The sequence below is a fragment of the Diuraphis noxia genome, unplaced genomic scaffold, assembly GCF_037042655.1.
Source record: "Diuraphis noxia isolate RWA-SAM2 unplaced genomic scaffold, SU_Dnox_SAM2 contig0001, whole genome shotgun sequence".
NCBI classification, from domain to species: domain Eukaryota; kingdom Metazoa; phylum Arthropoda; class Insecta; order Hemiptera; family Aphididae; genus Diuraphis; species Diuraphis noxia.
Window position 1 is genome coordinate 87488312 of NW_028301711.1, and position 21890 is coordinate 87510201.

The window sequence follows — 21890 nt, forward strand, 5'->3', positions numbered from 1 at the left end:
TGATCAAGAAATCCTGTCACAACTTAGTGCTGAAAGCGTGATATGCGATAATCCACATTCAGAAATCTCATTTGATTCTATGTCAGATACTTCACAGAAAGCAGAACATCTGAGCTTTGATGAACTTGGTAACGAAGAAATTATCGGTAACCCTTCATCTTTAGTATTAACAGAATCAAATTACGAGAAAAATGACTTTGAAATTCAAAATGAAGACACGTATAATGACTATACTGAGATCAATCCTGAAATATTGGATGACATGAGTATGGTAAAATATGAAGACGATATAAATGAGATAAATTCCGAGATGAATGAAGAAATCAAAAATAATTTAAATAGTATTACAAACATTGAAGTAAACAAAGATTTCATTGTTATGATGGCTTTAGTTAGTGATGCAAATGGTCCATTGTCAAATATTGAACCCGCGGATGAATCTTTAGGAGATAATGAGTCATTGAAATCTGAATTTTCAATACTTGAAAAAACCGATTTAAATCTTAATACTGCGGATGATGATAATAATAACATACAAGTAATTAAACAAATCTTTGATGAAACTACATATATGACCAATGATAAGGAAAGTTCAGGCAGTGAAATTAGTAGCGGTTCAGAAGGATTCCATCATTCAAATATTGATCAAGAAAGTAATCGTTCGGTGGCGTTAGAAAAAAGTTCAATTCATTCGGAATCTAATAATAGTGCCATTTACTCATCCAGAGATGATTTAGTGACTTTAATTGATCACAATAAACTTGATGAAGATCAATTAACATTAATTGATTTATCGGAATCTGCACAGTTTGAGTCTATAGACATGCTGGATGAGCCTTCAGATGAAATTAGAGAAATGGTTGAGGAATGTGAAGAGTATTCAAATAGTTCAGAAAAATCAATAGAAATACCTCTAATGGATAATAATGTTGAATCAAAAATAGATAATCCCGAAAAACGTATTCGTGTTATGTTAGGAATTGGACCAGCACTTTCAGAAAAACAAATAAAATACGTTATTGACTGGGTTACAGAATGCGCTAGCAAACAAAATAATTATGTACAAGAACATAATTTAATACATTTTCAATGCCCTCCATTGGACTATCAGCCCGAGAGTGCTAACAAAAAATCCAATCAAAATGCATGTTCTTAAATAAATAATTGCTCTGTAAAAGAAAACATATTTTACTACATTATGTAATAGAAAATAAGAATTATCAATTTTTATTATGTACGGTACAATAGTATAACAATTTGTAAATCCATCTTTGACTCAGCAATAACATAATATTTTGAAAAATATACAGTAAAATTGTATAGTTTTTTTATGTTAATATAATAAATAATTATATGGTCCAAGTCTACCTTTATGTATTGTAAATTTAATACAATTTTTGATACCTTAAGTAAAATAGTATAATTTGTAGTACTTCTGTCATTCATTATTATAACTTATTCATATTACTACTATCTACTGAATACTTATAGCGAAAACAAAGTAAACGTTTAATTATTCAGAGGACACCAGCATCAATTTACGACTTTTAACTTATAAATCAATAACAGCAAGTAAAATTATTAAACGAAATATTATTTTAATAATAATAATAATAATAATATTAAAATATTATATAATATATAATAACCATATTATGGTTTGTTTTTTCCAAAATTATTTTAGATTTTAGATTTCCAGTATACCACCGAATTGTTTACAAAAAAGTACATTGTGAAGTAAAATATCCTTGGAAATTTAGGCTGACAGATTTCCGTTCAAAATCGTTTAAATTTATCATCGAATTCAAATTCACCGCATCCATATTGCTATCACTGCTATCTAATAATCAGTGGCGAGGTCCGAAGAGGAGAACTCGGACACTATCATACGGCAGAGTGACTACCTCAATTTATTTTTAAATTTATACAACAGTTTTTAAAGTAAGATTTTTTTGTAATATTATCTTCAGACCGATAAAGTGTATTGGTATTTTTTAAAAACATTAAATCCTCCTCCCTCATTAAAAGCACACAGATATACACAAAAAACAAACCTATATAAACGAGAAAAATATAAAGAACTTTATATTGTTACTATTATTATAACAATAAAAATATAATATTGTATTGTTTAAATAGTTTATTCTGGTGGTTTTTTTCTAATTGGTTTTGATTTTTAATACTTACCTAGTACCGCGATATATCATAACATCGTGGTCATAAAAATAAATTACATAATTATTTACGATTTTAGTGTTTAAATAAAACAAAACAATAATATAATAGGCCGTTGAGCGCGCGGCGGATGCTAAAACGCCGCCGCCGCCGACGTTGTATCGATCGACGGCCGTCCGGCTCTTCGCCGGGTCGAGTGGGTCGCCGCCGCGCCGCCGTGGCTATCAGCTTATCACTCGGCCAGAATATTGTTTATTAAAAAATAGTTCTTTTTTTTTTTAAATAATAATATACAATATTACGCTTTTTATAATATTTATTAATCAACATCGTTATGTTCTCAACTAACATTAATCTCGCCGTGTAAGGTGTGTAACCGTTTTCCACGATTTTATCTTTAACGAGCGCATGCGCGTGTGAAGCCGAAGACATGATAATATGCGTAATGAACACGCCGCAATCATAACGTATCAGAATTTATAATATTTTTATGATGGACAATGGACTTCATTAGTCGTAACAAATCACCAAACCTACACAACGACCACGTGGACGGTCGTTTCGCACTGCAGCTACATCAAGTACGTATGGCATTTAATTACATATTTATAATATTATAATACATAATTATTATCATTTATTACCTTCCTGTGATATCATGACGTTTTTGTCCTGAAATTACTATCACAAAAAATCGTACCTATCACTGCGGTATTAAATCCTCAAACGGGCAGCTAAAAAGTCGTTTATCGCGTTTCGTTGAACTCGGCCATCATGTCGACATTGATTTATTGTAACAAATATAGTAATGGCATTGTATAGAATAAAAACACTGTCTAGGACAACTAGGTACATTGTACTGTTGACCAGTGGTCGAAATGAGACATCACAACAAAACCAAAAAAAGGCATTTTTTTCATTTTTTAGTTGGTACTTGACTATAAATATTGACAGGTACGCCACACGACGTGGTTATCGATCGTATACGGTGACGAGGTATCTACACTGTCGCAGTGTTATTAATCGAAACCACTTTTGAGTTTTGACTTCTGTTGATATCTAACGATTATTTGTACAGACTACAGCTGATATAATGACGTATAGACCGTATAGTATAAGCAATAATAGACAAGTGGCAAGAAAATAAATTGTTTTCGTCAAATTAAAAATATAACATTTTGTTGAATATTTCATACTTACTGACTTTTGATTATTTAACTTTTACTATCAAAACATAACGCAACATTTAAAAAATTTTCACGATATACTTATACCAGGTTTTTAACAGTGTTATTCAATATTCTAAAAACGTATTCGCCACATGCATAAGGATCCGATTTCACAATATTTGTTGAGTGTTGTTCTTGTGTTGTGTGTACAATAAAATATATACGTAGATCTTGCAAATTTGGCATAGTATCACACTGGTCGGTATTTTACCACGTAAATAGCGATGATTATTCATATTTATATTTTTTCAAATATGGCTTAGGTAAATTATTTACAATATTACAGAACTAAAACAATAATTATAACAATAATAATATATCACCGTAATTTACGCGTAGTAGTAAAATGGCCAACCAAACTTTAACATCGACTTAAACATCTTCGTTTTTTTCCTTTTCTGAAATGAAAATATTTTAAAGATGAAATAATTAATTTCCGATCAATATTTAGATACCTATATCGTGAATAAGAGAGGACGCTACACACATATTTGCTGTCTCCGTCTTACAAGCGCGTAACATAGCAAATTTACGCTTAGCATATCACGTTTAATTCTGTTAGTTGGTTATGTTACGGAAAGTTCAGATTTGGTATGTCGTACATGTGTCAGGATGGAGAAAATACATAAGGGTGCGGCGTTCTCTTAATATTTTTATCAGTTATTAGCAACAAGTGTTTGTAAAAGGTATTATTATTATTTATAACGCCCCCCCCACCCCCCGAATAATATCTGAGCACACCAGATTTTCACTCAGATGTGGAAAACAAATAACTTACCGTGGTACAACCTATGAAACATTGATATAATATTATATTAATTCAAAATTATTCCAAGTCAAGTGTACCAGAATATTACAAATTAAATCCGAGCCAAAGTTATATCATCACGGTGTCGCCTCAGGACGATATCTCTAAAGGACTAAAGCTATAGTCTATGCCCACTGTCAGGCCTGGCGGAAGGCACAGGCAACACAGTGTTATGTCTGGGGTGGCATTATGTAAGAGGCGGAATTTTTCAGTGGTAGGCAGTGCCGTATTTAGGGTAATGATTTTGCCAATTTATATTCATTTTGTCTAGAGACGTCCCTGTCCACTGTGTCTGTGCAGTGGGGGGAAGGAGGGGGGGGAATGTAATTTCTTTAAAAAAACAGTATACAGAAAACGACATAACAATATCATAAGCACGTCTTCTTGCCGGGCGTGTTTTGGAGGACGATACCTGTGCACTCGCTGTGTAGTATTATACGATAAAATTCCATACAAAATTATTATCATGCAGTGCACGCGGAAAACGAATAACCAGTCGGACGAGTATGGTCGGGCCGACTTGTAACTGACTAGGAACAGGAATCGTTTCGCCGTGTCGGACAGGTTACGGAAAGAAAAAAAAATTAAAAAAAAAAAAAAATCGTCCAGAAAAGCAACGCGGAAATCATAGTGCAAGCGAATTAAAATATGTAAGCAACTCGTAATATAAATCGCGTGCGCGTGTACACGAGTAGGCGTCCGTGTGTGAGCGCCGCTGCTGACTAACGACGCCGACTTCGACGACAAACCGGTAATAATAATGCATGTATAATGTATGCGGCAAAACTGTTGCTGATGAGTACGCGCGACTGCTGCACGACAAGTCCGGTGGTAGTGGTCAGCGTTTTCAGCACACAACACGCGCGTCCGTCTCCTGCACCACTCCTCCCGACCGGCCACCTCCAACGACTCGGCCGCCGCCGTAACCCGATACGCGTTTTATTATTAGTACATTTCGATCGCGATTAAATAGTCGTCGCAGTCGCAAGCCCCGCGCAACTGAGCACCACTCAGTAGCGTTACGAGTACCCGTGAATATCGATCACGCCGTACCGATCCGAAGTCAATTGTCGGTTTAGATCGCATCGAACGCGAAGAGTGAAATCGCCGCGATCGTCGTTTTTTTTTTTTTTCGGCTCTCTAGACATCGGACTACATTATATATTTTTCAGCAGCCGACGCCACTAAAGCACACGTAACTACGCCGTCATGTCCTTATCGCAGTCCACGACCTCGTCCGGAGGTTCATCCACTAACAGCGTGCTGGAGAAGTTGGGCCTTCTGCTCGTAGCCCTGGTCGTGCTCCGCCTCACCCGGGCCACCATGCGGTTCGCGTACCGACACGTGTTCGGCCCGTCGGCCCTGTGCGGGAGCACCGTCGACTTCGCCAAGTGTGGCAAGTGGGCCGGTACGTATCTATTCAGGTTCTAACTGTTGCGATTCAGTGGCGTCATTTGGCGGGCTCATTTAGGCCTTTGAAGGCTCGAGGAGACGTAGTTACATCCGCACAACGAGTTGTGTTTCCGTCTCATACAGATGGACTACACGCCAAATTTGCGTTCGGCAGTTCCAATCTTGTGTGGTTAGCTTCATTTAGAATATTTTAATTTGAGCTAATATTGATCCACTGTCAAACATTTCAGTGGCGCCGAATTCAATTTAAAATGGGATGGCCAACTAGTAAAAAATGACCAAATACCAGAACCGTTAAATCAAACCTATGCGCTTATACGTTAACGTTATCATCAGACAGTATTCATGTAAAATATTTTAGTATTTTCACAAATTTTTCAAATTTTCCTGTTAGATGTTTACCCATCTGCATAACCTACGACCCACCCATTTAAAAGCGGTGGCGACTGTATAGGTTCGGCGCCACTTGCTCAAACTTTAAGAAAGGTTAAAGATCGTGACCTGCGATTATTCACAATATTTAAATTTCCAAGCAAGTTATGAGCGTTTTTAAGTATCAATATTTTTAAACTCATAACTCGTTTACTTGAATATTCTAGCTAAAAGTATTGACATAATTGGAACTGCTGAATGTATGTTTCGATATAATAGTAAACCTACGTGTTAGTAGAGACGAAGCATGCCAGGCATTATAGCAAATAACATCTTATTTATTAATTATTTCGATCGGAAAATATTTGAGCCCGGAGACGTGAAAACATGACGCCACTGCGCAACAGCGTTTCAATATAATATATTATTATTTTACACTGATCGTGAAGCAGCGACACACGCAATACGAACCGAAAAAATAAGTGACAACGGATGCATAATACAATATTGTGTATACGATTGACACGCACACGACACGAATCGACATCACACGTCATACATAGATATCAACTGTTATCGTAGGCTTTACACGTATACGCGTTACAATAATGATTATTGTTGTGTTTGCGCAAGTGGCTTCTTTATCTGTGTTTTTTGTCAATAATATGAAAAGAAAATTTATTGGGAACCACCGCCACCGTCGCCGCTAATATAATATTTCACTCATTTGTACGGCAGTGGTGGCGGTATAGCAACCGTGTTGGACTTGTATCGATTCAATACAATTTGTATTATTTTATTTAGTACTTAATATTATTATAATATTAAATTAAATCGATATTTTACTACTTTATCAACAGTCATTGAATAGAGATAGTCCCAGGGCAAAGGTCTTCAGGAACTCGATTAGTAATCTTCTTTACATGTTTAAGTATATATTATAAAATTATACCTAATCGTGTACGGACGGAGATTGTCGAATAAAAAAAGATAAAATTAATAACCGGTCAAGTATAGACGTCTAAAATACCGTTAGTTTTCTACGATCGTAATAATTTTAAATATTAACATAGTATATTATATTCCGTGAAAATTGTCGTGCGCACTAAACTGTCACTCATAATTATTCTTTTATTAATTAATAATGATAGTATTATGCTCGTCTACAATCGCCGCCGCGTATGTATTATAATTTATAATAATACAGGGTGTCACACAAAGTACGAACTTTGGAACGCTCTGTATGACATATGCGTGGATGCACTGCAAGTGGTTCTGTTGCAGTTGTTTGGAGAGTGGGGAAAGGGGCCCTAGGCACATTCCACTGGCCGTGGATCTTGGATGGTTTTGATTCTCAGTACAGATTTTGAGCAATTATATCACCGTGGGCTACGAATTTTTTCTCCGGACATCGTGTAATCATTAAAAAGCACAGATCCGCAACTATTTCTCAGGTTTGCAATAAGTTTTTGGTGAAATATTATAATAAATTATACCACCTCAATAATATGCATATAATACTAATCAAATAACTCATTCGATTATAGTCCAAAGTTTGTAATTTTTCGAATTGTCTAAATATATTTTTAAGGGTAAACAACATAAATACTAAATATGCGTTAATCGTAAATATTTTATACTGCGTTTTAGTTTAATCCGATTATGCATATTTTTTGTTGGAAATTTAAAGACGAATAGCTGAAAAATTATTACTTTAACTTTATTGATCTTGTGTATTTATATAAATATTTCAAATACAATAACATAAATATCATGGATTATAATATTTGTTCAATATTATAATTTATAATGCCTATTCTAATGAATTATAAAAACAATACACAAACCAACGGAAGTTCAGACAATCAGTTCGCCACTGTATAGTATGACTGTTATGAGTTATTACCACGATTATTGATATTTGATAGAATGGTTACGCAACGAGCGAAATAATTACTATATTTTAACCTGCGATGACACTTTCGAGTCTCGACATACGGTGTACGACATCTTTCTAAATGTCTAATTATATGTATTCGATTTGTTCTGCATTTTCACTCGACTTCTTTCAAACATAATATCGTCGTATGGCTACATTATACATTGTAACACTGTCTTCACTCTCGAAGCGTAGTCGTGGTCACTCATTTCTCACAGACTAAAAATAAAACGTGATGAGTGAGTGTGAAAGAGTGATGAAGTGAAGGCTTGAAAGATTATATAAAACTTTTATACTTGTAAGTGACGAGTTCGTATATGTGAATTGTTACCATTGTAAAGACGACGAAGTCCCGTAACTGCCCTACATATTTACAAATATTATAATTATATTCGACGCTATTTTATAGTGTTATATGTTACATATATATAGTACGTGTTTATTCTGTTCATCAAAATCGTTTTAAAATATGATATGATATTTTATCGCATTGATCGTTCGAAATCTTTTCTAGGAAACTTTTAGATGATTTTAAAGAATAATACCGAATTGATTGAAAATGATGGAATGAATGTGAACAACTTTTGGCTTATTTATACTTATATTGCTACAGGAACTAAAATCCTACTAATTCATTACGTCTAAAGTTTCTCGACCGGTTTGTTGTACCTAATGCATTATAATGTTGTTGGTAGGTAGTTGAGGACTATATTCTACACCATATTCTAATAAAATTCACACAACTATTTGTTTATTAAGTTATTATTATTATATATTTACTTGCATAACCTTCGAATAATATTATTTTTTTCTCATATTAAAGCAGACTACACTGTTTTCAAAATATAATCGGGTGGTGCTGCCGCCTGTTATAAGCAACATCGCTTATAATTATTATCAAATAAACATACCAAAATAAATTACAAACAAATAATGGATAAATTAAAACTAAAGAATATATTATCATAAAACGTTTGCTTACAAAATTATATTTTAAATATATTTTATACATTTAATTAATAGAACACCATAAACAGAAATTACAAAAAATGTATAAAATAAATCACATTTTTAAATTTAATCGTAAATTAATTAGGTGTAGCCTAATCCAGTTAATTCGAAAAGGCTTGAAATCAAATTGTTAATTTACACGCATTATTCAAAATATATACACGTTTAGATATTATAGAAAATGTACTTAAATTAAATTTATATTTTAAGTAATAATACAGTTTCCTAGTTATTAATACAGTGGATTCTTGATAATCCGAACCTCTATAAGTAGAATTTTCGATAACTCGAAGGAATGCCTTGTGCTCTTGTCTTACAATATATGACATGTGTGAATTTCCTTAAGTTTAATTATTGATAACTCCAATTTTTTTTCGCACTTAACCGATTCGAGTTATCGAGGTTCCGCTGTATTTATTTATTCACTGCTGTGTTTATAGACGTATATAAACCGGTTTTTCTGTAAATAATTAGCTTTAGTGCAGTAATATAGTAATTTCATTGAATAATTTTTATATAATTACAACTTTTTATATTTCAACATTTGATACCTAATGTTTGTAACTTGTACAGGGCTTAAAATTTAAATTTTTTTAAATAATAAATGTTTTTAATGTGTTTAACAAAAATTAATTTTAATACCTATAATTAAATACAATTAAATACAATTTAATTAATAGGTAGGTAATTGCATTATGATGAATTACAACAATCATAATTATTATTGTTTTATTTAAATTAGTCCTATGAAATTATTTTGTACTTTTTCTTATTTTTAATATTAAAGCTGAACTGTTTTTATTTGAATAATTAATTCATGATAACAAAAATTATAAATAATAGTTAGATTTAGTTTATGATCAACAGTAACTATAAGCTACTAAATAATATATATGTTGAAAATTCTGGGTTTTTTTGGCACCTGAGAAGAATATATATTTTTACTGATGAGAAATATTATTATGTGCAACCATTCGTGATTTATATCAACGTGTCGGGGGCTGGAATATTGAATAAATATAATATTAATTTCCTAGGCATTTTGTTTTGTGATATGTGCGTATTTTGTATTTGTCAATATGTGATTGTGTGAATGCACAATAGACTATTGAGTGCGTTATCTTTCGTGTTACCTTTCGCTATTATCGTCACACATCTATAACGTGATGATTGCCTCGATGCGAGAATAAACTTAAAATAACGTGAAACTAAAATATTAGGCACTTATATAGTACCTACTTACCTATATGCACTATGTACATATTTGCATGACAATTAAAGATTATTAAAATCACTAATTATATTTTTACAAAATCATTATACGATTATTATTTTATACTTTTATAGGTATTTATCATTTTTTAGAAAAGTATTTTGCATTCGATTATTAAATAAGAAGAATATGTGATTAAAATAATAATAAGTATTATAAATAACTTTGAGCTTTAACTAACTTCACGAAGATGACTAAGACAATTAATGTAATCGTATGAATGGATAAACACGAAAAATTCGTGAGTACAACCCAATACTTAAATCCTATAATATATTATGTATTGTGTATTATTACTGTTATACACATGTGTATAATACACATAATTATGTATTAGTATTATACTTGTAGGTATTTAAGTATAATACGTGTTTTTAATTTTTAGTTAAAAATTAATCTTTTAAATAAAACATTCGTCTGGAAAATATTTAAAAAATTTTAAACACGTATTCTAATATATTGTTGTGGAAATTGTAGTTTTATAAAGAATTAAAGTAGATATAAACGTTTATTATATTGTAATACATCTACTTTGTAAGTGGTTATAAATGAAATCACCACGATAATATTAATAACTATTAACTACATATACAACACATGGTATAATACTATAATATAGATTGAATTATTTATAATTACGTTTTGTTAATTAATTAATTAAAAATTCATTGGGTAACCTAACCATCAGTAACCATGGTAATAATACAATAGTACATTATTCACTATTATTTTTCTTAAATTCGTATTAAACACGGGTATGAATGAGGTTTTAGAATCGATAGGAATTGACAGATTGTATAATATCATCAATATCTCAAATTTAAAAATATTATTATATTATATATATTAAAACGACGCATATAGAATCCAATAGTATACTAGAGCAGTAGAGCACTATTTGTTTTCTCAATCTGACTCACGCGCAACATAACACATTTTACGCTCAGCATCAGATCCAATCGGTAATCTTGTTATTGTTTTAATATTAGAGTGAATTTACCATTGACCAATGATCAAACTTTAAGTTCAGAATATTATCTGTGTTTGTACATTGACATTTTTGCAATGTTTAAATTTGTATGTATGTTATGAGTAGGTATGCAAAACATTACAATTCAAAATACTCATTATTTATCCACCCATATAAGTATGCTAGGATGACACACCGGCTTCGCTCAGTATCACTTTTCGTATGTAATGATTTAAGATTGAATTTAAATCTAACACGTCTGTTATGAACGCATTAATTATTAACACATTACAATGACATACTTGAAAACTACTGTACAGCAGAGCATTCAAATAAATAAACAAAAAGTCAAAATAACGGCAACATTAATGTAGGGACACAGTATCCATATTATATTATATTGTAATCGTAAAATAGATTGTACGACTAAATATATATTTTTAATATCGTTATTCATTAGTACCTACTACCTATGTAATAGTTGGATTTTCAACTTTGGTATTCTGGTCATCAGAAATGTGACGGTAAAAACATTTGTTGAAATATTATTGTATATTTTGTTCGGTCGACGTTTCGATTTTTTTCTGCACAACGCAGTGCCATCGTCACCTCCGACTCACTCGCCCTCGACCCTTTGGCGTACATGGTCCTTGGTGGGTAGACGAGTGCGGGACATCGAATGTTTTGTGGGGATCATATGAGAATATACACATAAGTTGTGGTGGTGGCATGGGTGCTTTGGATTACACTAGAGACCTTGTTGAACGGCCGCTGCTCTAGAACGGCGCCAATGTCGAGCGCGAAAATGGGGGGTGCGCGTTGGCGATGGGGCTGTATTATCGCCGGCTAACTCTTGTCTGGTTACTCTTGCCGCTGTCACTTACTCTACCGAACGTACTGCGCGTGTGCCTTGTTCTGTACGTGTTTGTATCCTCGCGCTTGTTCAATATAGTTGGTACCGGTCGATATCAAACGTATAATATACAAAATTACATCAATATAGCGTACGTGTGTAACCTCCGTCCCGCTTGTGCTGTATATAATAAACTGTTGCGCGTGTACTTATTCGATTTACATGTTCGTTTTCAACTGTTCTGTTGCTATTATAATATGATTATTTTTCAAGTACCTACATAATATTATTTTTACCTAACATAACATATTTTTTTATGCTTCCACCTTCGTCTTCATATTTATAGACCGATTAACTGATCATAGACCGCTGAATATATACGATTATTGTACATATTACGGTGTAAAAGACAGTCACATAGTATCACGACACAAAATCGACATCAAAGTTCATCTGTTGACTACGTAACTATAAAGGTTTATTATTATTGTTATTATTATTATTATTATTATTATGATTATTATTATTATTATTATGATTATTATTATTATTATTATTATTTAGCACTATTGTAATATTATATGTTTGGTGCAATTTAAATTTAAGATTTTAATATGGACCGTATCTTCGAAAAAACGAATGCAGACAAAGAATTCACACAGTCGCAAATAGGTACTGAAAAAACGTCGTTTGCATCATCATCACAGCAACCACTAGCAAATTTAAATCCCCCGAAGGAAATTGAACACGCACCTTTGAATTCTCCTATAACATCTATAATCACAATTAGTGATGATGATGATGATAATGAATCTTATAATAGAAATGACGAGGATAGTTCAATCATTTTTGATTCGAATGATGAAGAAAATGAAATTAATTGGAAATCATTGGATCGGTATAATCGTCGGTTGAAATATAAAATGAAACGAGCAATCAATATTCTTCTTAACTATCATATTCAAGATCTGACCAATGAACAAATATTAATTTTAAAAAAGAGAAAAAGTGTTTTCAGCGGTAAACGAAATATTAGGAGAACAGCTGAAGCCAACAAGTTGCTAAGAGCACGACCCATGCATGAAGAACATAATCTACGTGGTATAGAGTCACTGCGGCGACGGTATCTTGATGCCATACGAACTTCTCATCAGATTATGTCAGTTTGGTTCAGCGATGACTTGAAATATGACTGTTTCAACCCAAGAACTGAATACATGCGATGGGCGAACACTTTAATTACTAAAGATGAATATATCCCAATTACTCGAGGACCAGACGGAGAAATAGAATCTAACGAGTTAGATTTTATAGCTCGAGATATCGAATGTAGCGATACTGAGTCTTCAAGTACTTCTGAATTTTCTTTAACCACATCACCTGTAATAAATGACTACAGTGAACATCGACAACGCCGGTCACATGCCCCATATCATTATAATACATATAACCAATATAAAAGACGTATGCAGCGGTTGCAACGGCGTCAACGGCTACGAAATCGTTTTAAAGTTATCCATCACGAATTTTATAACAATGATATTAAATGTCTAGTATCAACACAATCGGGACATTTTGAGGAAGAAAAGGATAATACCCAACATCCCATATCAAAATCTATGGTTGATGAGGTTGAAGTTATCAAACCGCTTCGGCCCTGCATTTATAGTGCAACTCAGGAACCTAACAGTCCGCTTGGAAACAGTTCTTTGAGTTCAATTGCACAATCAATCGCAGCGACAACAAAGCCTTTATCATCGACCCATATTGAAATATTTGACGGTATTATAAAGATGGCTGAAACTTTAAATAAAATAACGGCTGAACCTATTGAAAGACTAGTGGAGGAAGCAAGAGAAGAAAAACAGGATATATCGGTAGTGAAAGACAATACGAATGACGATCCATACATAACGCTTAGAAAAAATAATATGATGAATGACCTACAGCAAACATTGGACTCAGTTTCTAAATTACTATCGCACCCAGTACCTCTTAATCAAGTAAAATCAACTGCTTTGGCCTTGTCAAAATCTGTAGAGACTAGAGTGCGGCAGACAGAACTTGTGATTAATGAAATAGTCTCTAGACGGATAAAAACTACACAACCACCACCAAGCGCATCCTCTTCTGTTTATCAGAATTCTACGATTAAGTCTCAAAAGTCAACCCGGGAACTACATCGCCCCGACTCCTGCCGGCTGTTGGATGATGACGATCTGAAAGATCAACAAGAACCAAGCTCTTCGGCCGGGCTAGACGAAATGTATGAATCAACAGTAAGAAAATCAAACCAACCCTCACCACCTATCTTTGTCATTGCCCCCGCACCTGATGACCCAGCATCTTGTATTACTGATGAGCAGCCCTACCGACGTAATAGTAAACAGATAGTAGAAACCAACAGTTTGTCGTCCGACACACCAACATCATCTCATGCAATCACAAGCAACCTGTTGGCGCCGTCAGTAATGCGAGTCCAGCGTCGTAGTCGCAGTCGGACTCGTAACCATCGTCGGTCCCATCGACTTAGTTCATCATCGCCGCCAGGCAGTCGCACGCGCATCATTTCTCAAGAGCAGCGGAAGAGGTCGAGATCACCGCTGTCTGATTGACGTTCACCCCGCAACACCACCAGTACCACCACCAATATTAGTTCTAGTACCGGAGCTACTGCCGGGCGACCTAATTTGTGATCGTAACCACCAGAAGCGCTCACATCGACCCTGCAGTGTGCATTAACTGACGACGACGCTACCGCTACGCTATCGTCGGTCGCACTCACATTACTTCAACTTTCCGGACAGTCGCAGAGGTCCGACCACACCATCAACACTTGTGTGGTTGACAATCGAACTTTCCAGACAACCACTACAACTACCACTGCAGCCACCGCCGCCGCCGCCACCGGTGATGTGTTGTCATTTGTCAACCATCACTGTAGGCGGTGGCGGCCTCGCAAGGAATCTGGCGACATAAGGACAGCGATCCTGTAATAAAAGTAATTCACAATTGAACGAGCAAAAACTAAAACCGTGGTCATCTTCAGATATCGAGCATCAGCCCAACAAGCAATAGTGGACGGGGCTATGTCTACGAAAATTAACTGTAAATATTGATCAATATGTATTTTAATCATAAGAAATGTATAAGTGTAATAGATCTAGTTTTGTTTAATATTTTTATTTGTTATGTATGGAGAAGGAGAACGCATAGTTTTTCTCGATAGTTAATAGAGTAGAATATTATACCCGTGTACGTACAATCTATCCTCAGTTCGATTCGCTTGACTTTGATATTTATTCTCTCGGATACAAAAAATGAAAAAAATAAACGCATATTTATTAATTAGTTATAAATAGAATAAAGTACTTCTATCCACAATTTCGGCATCTATCCATCGACATAATGGCAACAGACTCTAAAATAAGAAAAAGTGGGGTGCACTTAGGATTCAACTTTAAATTTGACTAAGATCGTCGGTAATTTGTTAATAGTAACTTTATTATACATTGATTATTTTTGGTAAGTCACTGACAAAAAAAAAAAACAAACCTAGTAGGTATTCAAAAGTTTAAAAAAACTACCGGAAAACATCGAAATTCTATGAAATTGTTGACAAGAAAATTAATTTATAACAAATCGCATATTCTTTAGACTTATGCACAAACACGTTAAAATTAAAAATTATTATCACGCCAATAAAAAATTTAATCACTATTTAAAGTAATATAAATAAAATAAAATTTAATTTAAATAACCATGCGATGTTTGATGGTAGAAATAAAAAAAAAATAAAAAAACGCACCGATTAAGCACCAGTTTTATGTTTGGTCGTTAAGTTTACTTTTTATATTGTTCATTTTAATTTACTGTTAAATATTGGTTTATGATTTTATTAATTTTAAGAGGTGTACACAGCTGTCATTATAAGGTATTCTAATGCGGGACTACTGGCTTTGGCAAATATGAAGCCAGTGCCCAAGACGCGCATGATAGACGCCTTTGGTAACCCTTGCACCGTTAGGTTTAAGTGATAAATAGGCCTTAAAGATTTACTTTTTAACCAAAAAAAAAAAAATTAATTAAAATAAAACTAAAAAAACAATTGGTTAAAATAGTAAACTGGGTGGGTTTATAATAACCGAGACGAGACTAACTAATTAGTATATAATTATGTAAATCACAATACAGTTTAAACAGGTACTAATGCTATTATATCATTTGGTACTTTATCGACTTTAGGAAGTTGGACACGAGCAGTCGTGTGCTGCCGTGCTGGTGATTATGGCCGCTTAGCGTGCCTTGAGCTTACGCTCCGGTCCAGAAGTTACCGTGCTTTCGTGTCGAACGTTCGCAAAAAAATAATAAAAATCAAAAATAATAAAAAAAACACAGAGAGTATATATTTTTTAAAGTTTTTGGTTAGTTTTATTTTACGTTGCGTTATTGTCTAACGTTTAATTTTAAACAAACGTCTAAATTTCAATCGCCAGCACTTGCAGTAGTAACTAAATATTCCGTTAGACACTATAATTTCGTAATCTATATTGTTCATGGGATTCATTTAAAATGAAGAGTATAAATGTTTATCGGGTTATATTACCCATGATGAGCTTGAACGACGACGTACAGTTCTGAGGCAATATATGTTATGTAAGACAAAAGCTTTATTTGTTTTTATTATTTAATCGTTTAGTCTTTTCTTAATATTAATATGGCGTATTAAAAGAATAAGAACAGGCAATATTCTATTGTTACATCTTAGTATATTTTTGTATTGTCGATGTAAGTCTGACGGAATAATCAATAGCCGCTCCGCGACCGCAAATTATTCTGCTACTGCAGGTGACCTTCCGTAGTGATGTCCATCGTAGACTATAACAATTTATACCAATATGAGTACCTACACCTATATATATTATACATCATCCCTCATCCGTAAGTGTGTCGATTCGTATTGTATGCGTGTTATGTGTATCATAATAATATTATATACTACACAATATTGTATCGGGTTTTGTTTTTTCTTATTGTAATTTTTTTTTTAATAAGTACTGTCCCACCCTGAGGCGGTCACCTATATAAACAAATTCTGTGAAACGTGTGAAAATCCTCAAAATTAGCTCGTAATCTAATACATATATATTTTTAAAATTATATAAATATTTTTCTACATATTATATATTTTTGTACCGTGTGCCGTTATTATTTCCGTTATGAATCTTTAGTTTCATTATTGCGTGTCGAAGTCATCCTCAAAGATATGCTTCACGTAATGGCGTCAAACTAATATATTACTACAAAAAGTAGAAAACGATCAACGCGTGATTAAAATGTGTGTTCGCGTTCGCGCGCTATTGTGTTCAAGTTGTGACAGGCGCAACGGACGGGCTGGGCAAGGCGTACGCCCGGCAACTGGCCGGTCGCGGCATGGACGTCGTGCTGGTCAGCCGGACACAGGCCAAACTGGAGGCGACCGCCGAAGAGATCCGCGCTGAACACCCGGGCCGCCGCGTCAAGTGCATCCGGGCTGACTTCACCGACCCGGACACGTCCTCGGTGTACGGCCACGTGGGCCGGGAGCTGCACGGTCTCGAGGTGGGCGTGCTGGTCAACAACGTTGGCTTGTCGTACCCGCACCCCGAGTACTTCCTGAAGGCCGCCGAAGACCGGTGCGGCGACGCGGACGGTGGCAAGGCCGCCTCGTCTGCCGGATGGGGACCGCAGCTGTTCGACGACATGGTCCGGTGCAACATCACGTCCATGGTCAACATGTGTCGGCTGGTGATGCCTGGCATGGCCGACAGGAAGCGCGGGTGCGTCATCAACATAGGAAGCACCGCGTCCCGTATCCCGTGCCCTCTGTTGACGATGTATGGGGCCACCAAGGTAAATGCCGCCTGTCGTATATTATTATTATTGTTATCATTTTGTTATCATCGTTTAGTGATTTTAATACATAGACTGATAATAAGTCTATGTTCTATTAGGTATTAGATTATTATATTGTTATATCGTATCAACGGCGTGACTAAAGCATTATAATTTACTTGTTTGGTGATAATCTTCCGATTGGGTGCGTCTCTTGGGGAGGGAAGGGATTAAGACAAATCGATCGGTATCATTACAAGCTTTCAAGTTTTATAGCAACTCGTAAATATAATTCTCTTTGAATCCATAATTTTCTCATCGTATAACCAAGAACAAGGGCGGCTTATATTATAACATATATATTAAATATATGCTAATGATACGCGTCGAATATTAATATGTAATGTTTCTACATGATGCGTCACGTTTCTTGACGGCACATGATATATCATTACTATCATAAACTCTCCGGTTGATGAATTTTTTGTCATTATGTTATCATCACTGTCGTAACTATCGATTTTTTTGGTTGTTCTATGGCGTGGTGCAGAAATTCGTCGAGAAATTTAGCCGCGAACTGAACACCGAATACGGCGGCAGAGGCAAGAACGGCACAAACATCACCGTGCAGTGCGTGATGCCTGGTTACGTAGCCACCAAGATGAGCAAGATTGCGCGTACCTCGTGGTTGGTTCCGTCGCCAGACACTTTCGTCCGATCGGCACTTCAGACCACCGGACTGGAACCAGTCACCACTGGTTACCTGCCACACACTTTGATGGTAAGCTACAGATTTTCAACCCATAACAGTATAATGTGTATCGTACAAGCTGCAATTGTCACTCCGCATTTTATAAATGTGCTTTATGGTCTTATAACCTGTTGGTGGTAGTGCGGTGGGGTGGGTTAAGTTGTGGATGGAAGAGGAGGATTAGAGCAGATAGTTCGATAACTGATATTATTATAATTCTTCGTAATTATTATTATTATTTTTCTTTTATTTACAAGCACAATTTACACATTTTAATGTAAACAATTTGCATATCATAACTAATTTATCATTCATATTTTTTTATATTCATACATTATACAGTGTATGAATATAATATAAGTTAAAGGCTTTAACTATAATTAAGTTTTTTAAAAACCAGTTGCACAACCACTGACCATATACGATCGTGATCGTAGTATCACTGCAATTTTTGAATTTTTATAATATTTTAATGTCTGCTGTCATTTTAACTCTCAGGTGAAAGGCATCGAACTCGCTGAGAGCATTTCCGAATCTATAATGGCCCGTACAGTGATGAACAACATGCTGAGCATCCGATCCAGAGCCTTGCGCAGACAAGCCAAAGAACAACAGCAGCGAGAGGAAGCACAAGCCGCTGCCGCCACCGACGAATAGATCGAACGGTTAAAATTTGTAATAATTTCACTACACCAGCCAATGTCCGTATCGCACCACCGCCACTAATGATTCGTTAAGAGCGCCTCGTCACCGTCTAGGACATGATGTCGCGCACCACCACATTACGGTTGTATCGACCTTAGTGTGTAATTTGATGTTTAAGGTTTAGGATTAATTGTAAACGATAGGAATATTACGTTAAGGCTTTAATTTAGGATTAATATATAATATTAACAATGTTAATAAAAATAAGTCTTAGGAATAACTATTATGTTATCGATTATTGATAATTAATTATATTTAAGTACATATGTCTGCGTCAAATGGACGAGACAAGCTTACATAAACGCAATAATATTTTCTCTATTTTTGATATCCAGTTTCAAGGGTTATTGTGTTTCAGGTCATTATTAAAATATAAATTAATTTCAAATCTATATAAATAATATTGTAACTTCACATGCCCCTTTCTTTGTCGCTGAGTGCAATTATTGTTACTTTGTTTTTTACAATATTTTTTTTTAATAAAAAATATACTGATCCTTAAGTTATATTATTTAAGTTTTAGTGAATCACATTATCCTACCCCTGGGAAAAGTGATTCGGTAGTTAGGTTAATTTATTATTTTGTTCAAAACGTTCGGTAAAAACTAAATTTTAATCTTTGATCTGTACACAAAATAACCTTGATAACTTTTTTGTGTTACTTGTTTTTTGATCCCTAAATTAGTCTCATATTTATATATTTTTTGATAACTTTCACTTTAGCTGTGTAATCTTTAGCGATGAAACTCAGTTAGTCAGTTATGGTTAGTTTTATTTAATTTTGTTTTGTCCTGTGCTAACACAAAAACGTATTTTTATGTGGTACTCTTTGGCTAATTTTAAACATAGTATTTGTAAGTCTAATGTAGGTTAGATAGTTTTGATTTTGATTTTTATTAATTTTTTCCTTTTTACCTGTTTAAAACTTGCCAACACTCTTGAACTACTTATGTAGTGGTGTTGGTTAGTCTTAGCGACAATGTGGATAATTCTACTTAAATTTAGTCGTGCCATAAGAGTGTTTCATGTTTCAGACATGCCTCTGTATGGCACAAATTCTATATAAATTTGGTGTTTATTATTAAGGTAGATATACGTTAGGCTAAGTAGGTACTTTTAAGTCACACAACATATATTATATTTAAAATATTTTTATATTTATATCTTAAGGTTCTTATTTTGTTCTATTTGATTTTGTTCTGTCTTATATTATTTTCTTAGAAACTATGTGCTGCCCCCTCCCCCCCCCCAGACATAAATGCAATATTAAACAGAAAATAATTAATTATATTCGTACGTACACGGGAACTCTTAGTGAATAATTCGAGCGTTCTATTATATTTGGGTTATATTTTAATATTGTTTTTAAATATTTTTTAAGATATGTTACGTTGAACGTACATACTGGTTGAAATAATAAAAGATTTAAGGTGACTACTGCTACTACAATGCACTATGAATGTATTGTACTAGAAACTAGTAGCGCCTTGTAGAATAGATATAGATATAGTAATTTTAATTGTAAGATTTTATCATTAAGGCTTATATTATTATTTTAAATTTAATTTATGTATGCGTAATAAAATGCTGATTATTTTTTTGTTAGTTATACCTATGTTATTATACATTATTAATTAATATATTATTTAATCATTATTATCATTATTGTACTGTATTATTATTATTATAACACGGCGGATATAGTACAATAATAAAATATTTTTTTAAATTTTTTTTGTTACTGTCATATTATGCATGCTTTCAATATTAAATTATATAAATATTTTATGACTAATAGTAGATTGAATTCTTTTGAGCCAAGAAAAGATTTTTGGTGACTGTTTTCAACAACTTTTGTGCCACCAACTCGGTGTACCTCAGTATTGAGATGCGATTAATATCATGTTTCCAAAAATTATTCTGGCTCAATCGTAAATTTCAATGTAGCTTAGCGTTTCAATTAAAATGGAAAAAATTGTCGGAGATTCCGGACTCTGTTCGATTATATTATTGTAATATTATTCATTACGGATTGTCGTCTTATATAATAAACATTGTACGTTCTCCGACTGCACTAGCTCGAGTATTATTTATCTGCCACTATATTCTATTCCTATATACTTGAATACTCCTTTTAAACAATTTTAACTAAAAAAATATTTATTTTTTTTGTATACATATTAGGGGTCGACTGTCGAGTGTAAGTACCTAACTGCAATGGTTAGTTTAGTTAGTGTTAAATTTGAATTCAACGATAAATCATTGAATATATTTGATACAAAAAAAAAGATTTTGAACCGAGAAGATCTGAAGACTATATTATCAACAATTATATTTTATGATATATTTATAATTAGTAATTAATTTCACTATCAGTTATACGGTAGGTGGAATTAATTTTTACCAAAACATTTTATTTATTATGTAATTAATATTTAAATACTATAATAGAATATATTTAGATAGTATATTATTATTATTATTATTCACTTTTAAGTCCATAACGACTTACTGTAG

At 33.7% G+C, this 21890-nt stretch overlaps 2 protein-coding genes across 4 annotated transcripts; both read left to right on the forward strand.

Moving 5' to 3' along the window:
* Positions 1-2506: 2506 nt before the first annotated feature.
* Positions 2507-21447, forward strand: LOC107164007 (very-long-chain 3-oxoacyl-CoA reductase-like). 3 transcript variants are annotated; one of them, XM_089217037.1, is made up of 5 exons: positions 2507-2756; positions 5385-5620; positions 17415-17935; positions 18468-18698; positions 19167-21447. In XM_089217037.1, exons 2-5 carry the CDS (start codon positions 5422-5424, stop codon positions 19323-19325), a joined length of 1110 nt encoding a protein of 369 aa, XP_089073163.1. In that variant the 5' UTR covers positions 2507-2756; positions 5385-5421; the 3' UTR covers positions 19326-21447. The 3 variants fall into 3 exon arrangements, with proteins under 3 accessions (XP_089073163.1, XP_015367154.2, XP_015367153.2); XM_015511668.2 differs by having other exon boundaries at positions 5388-5620; XM_015511667.2 differs by lacking the exon at positions 2507-2756 and having other exon boundaries at positions 5110-5620.
* Positions 9704-17408, forward strand: LOC149062336 (uncharacterized). Its single transcript, XM_089217028.1, has one exon. It carries the CDS (start codon positions 12658-12660, stop codon positions 14656-14658), a length of 2001 nt encoding a protein of 666 aa, XP_089073154.1. The 5' UTR covers positions 9704-12657; the 3' UTR covers positions 14659-17408.
* Positions 21448-21890: the final 443 nt, after the last annotated feature.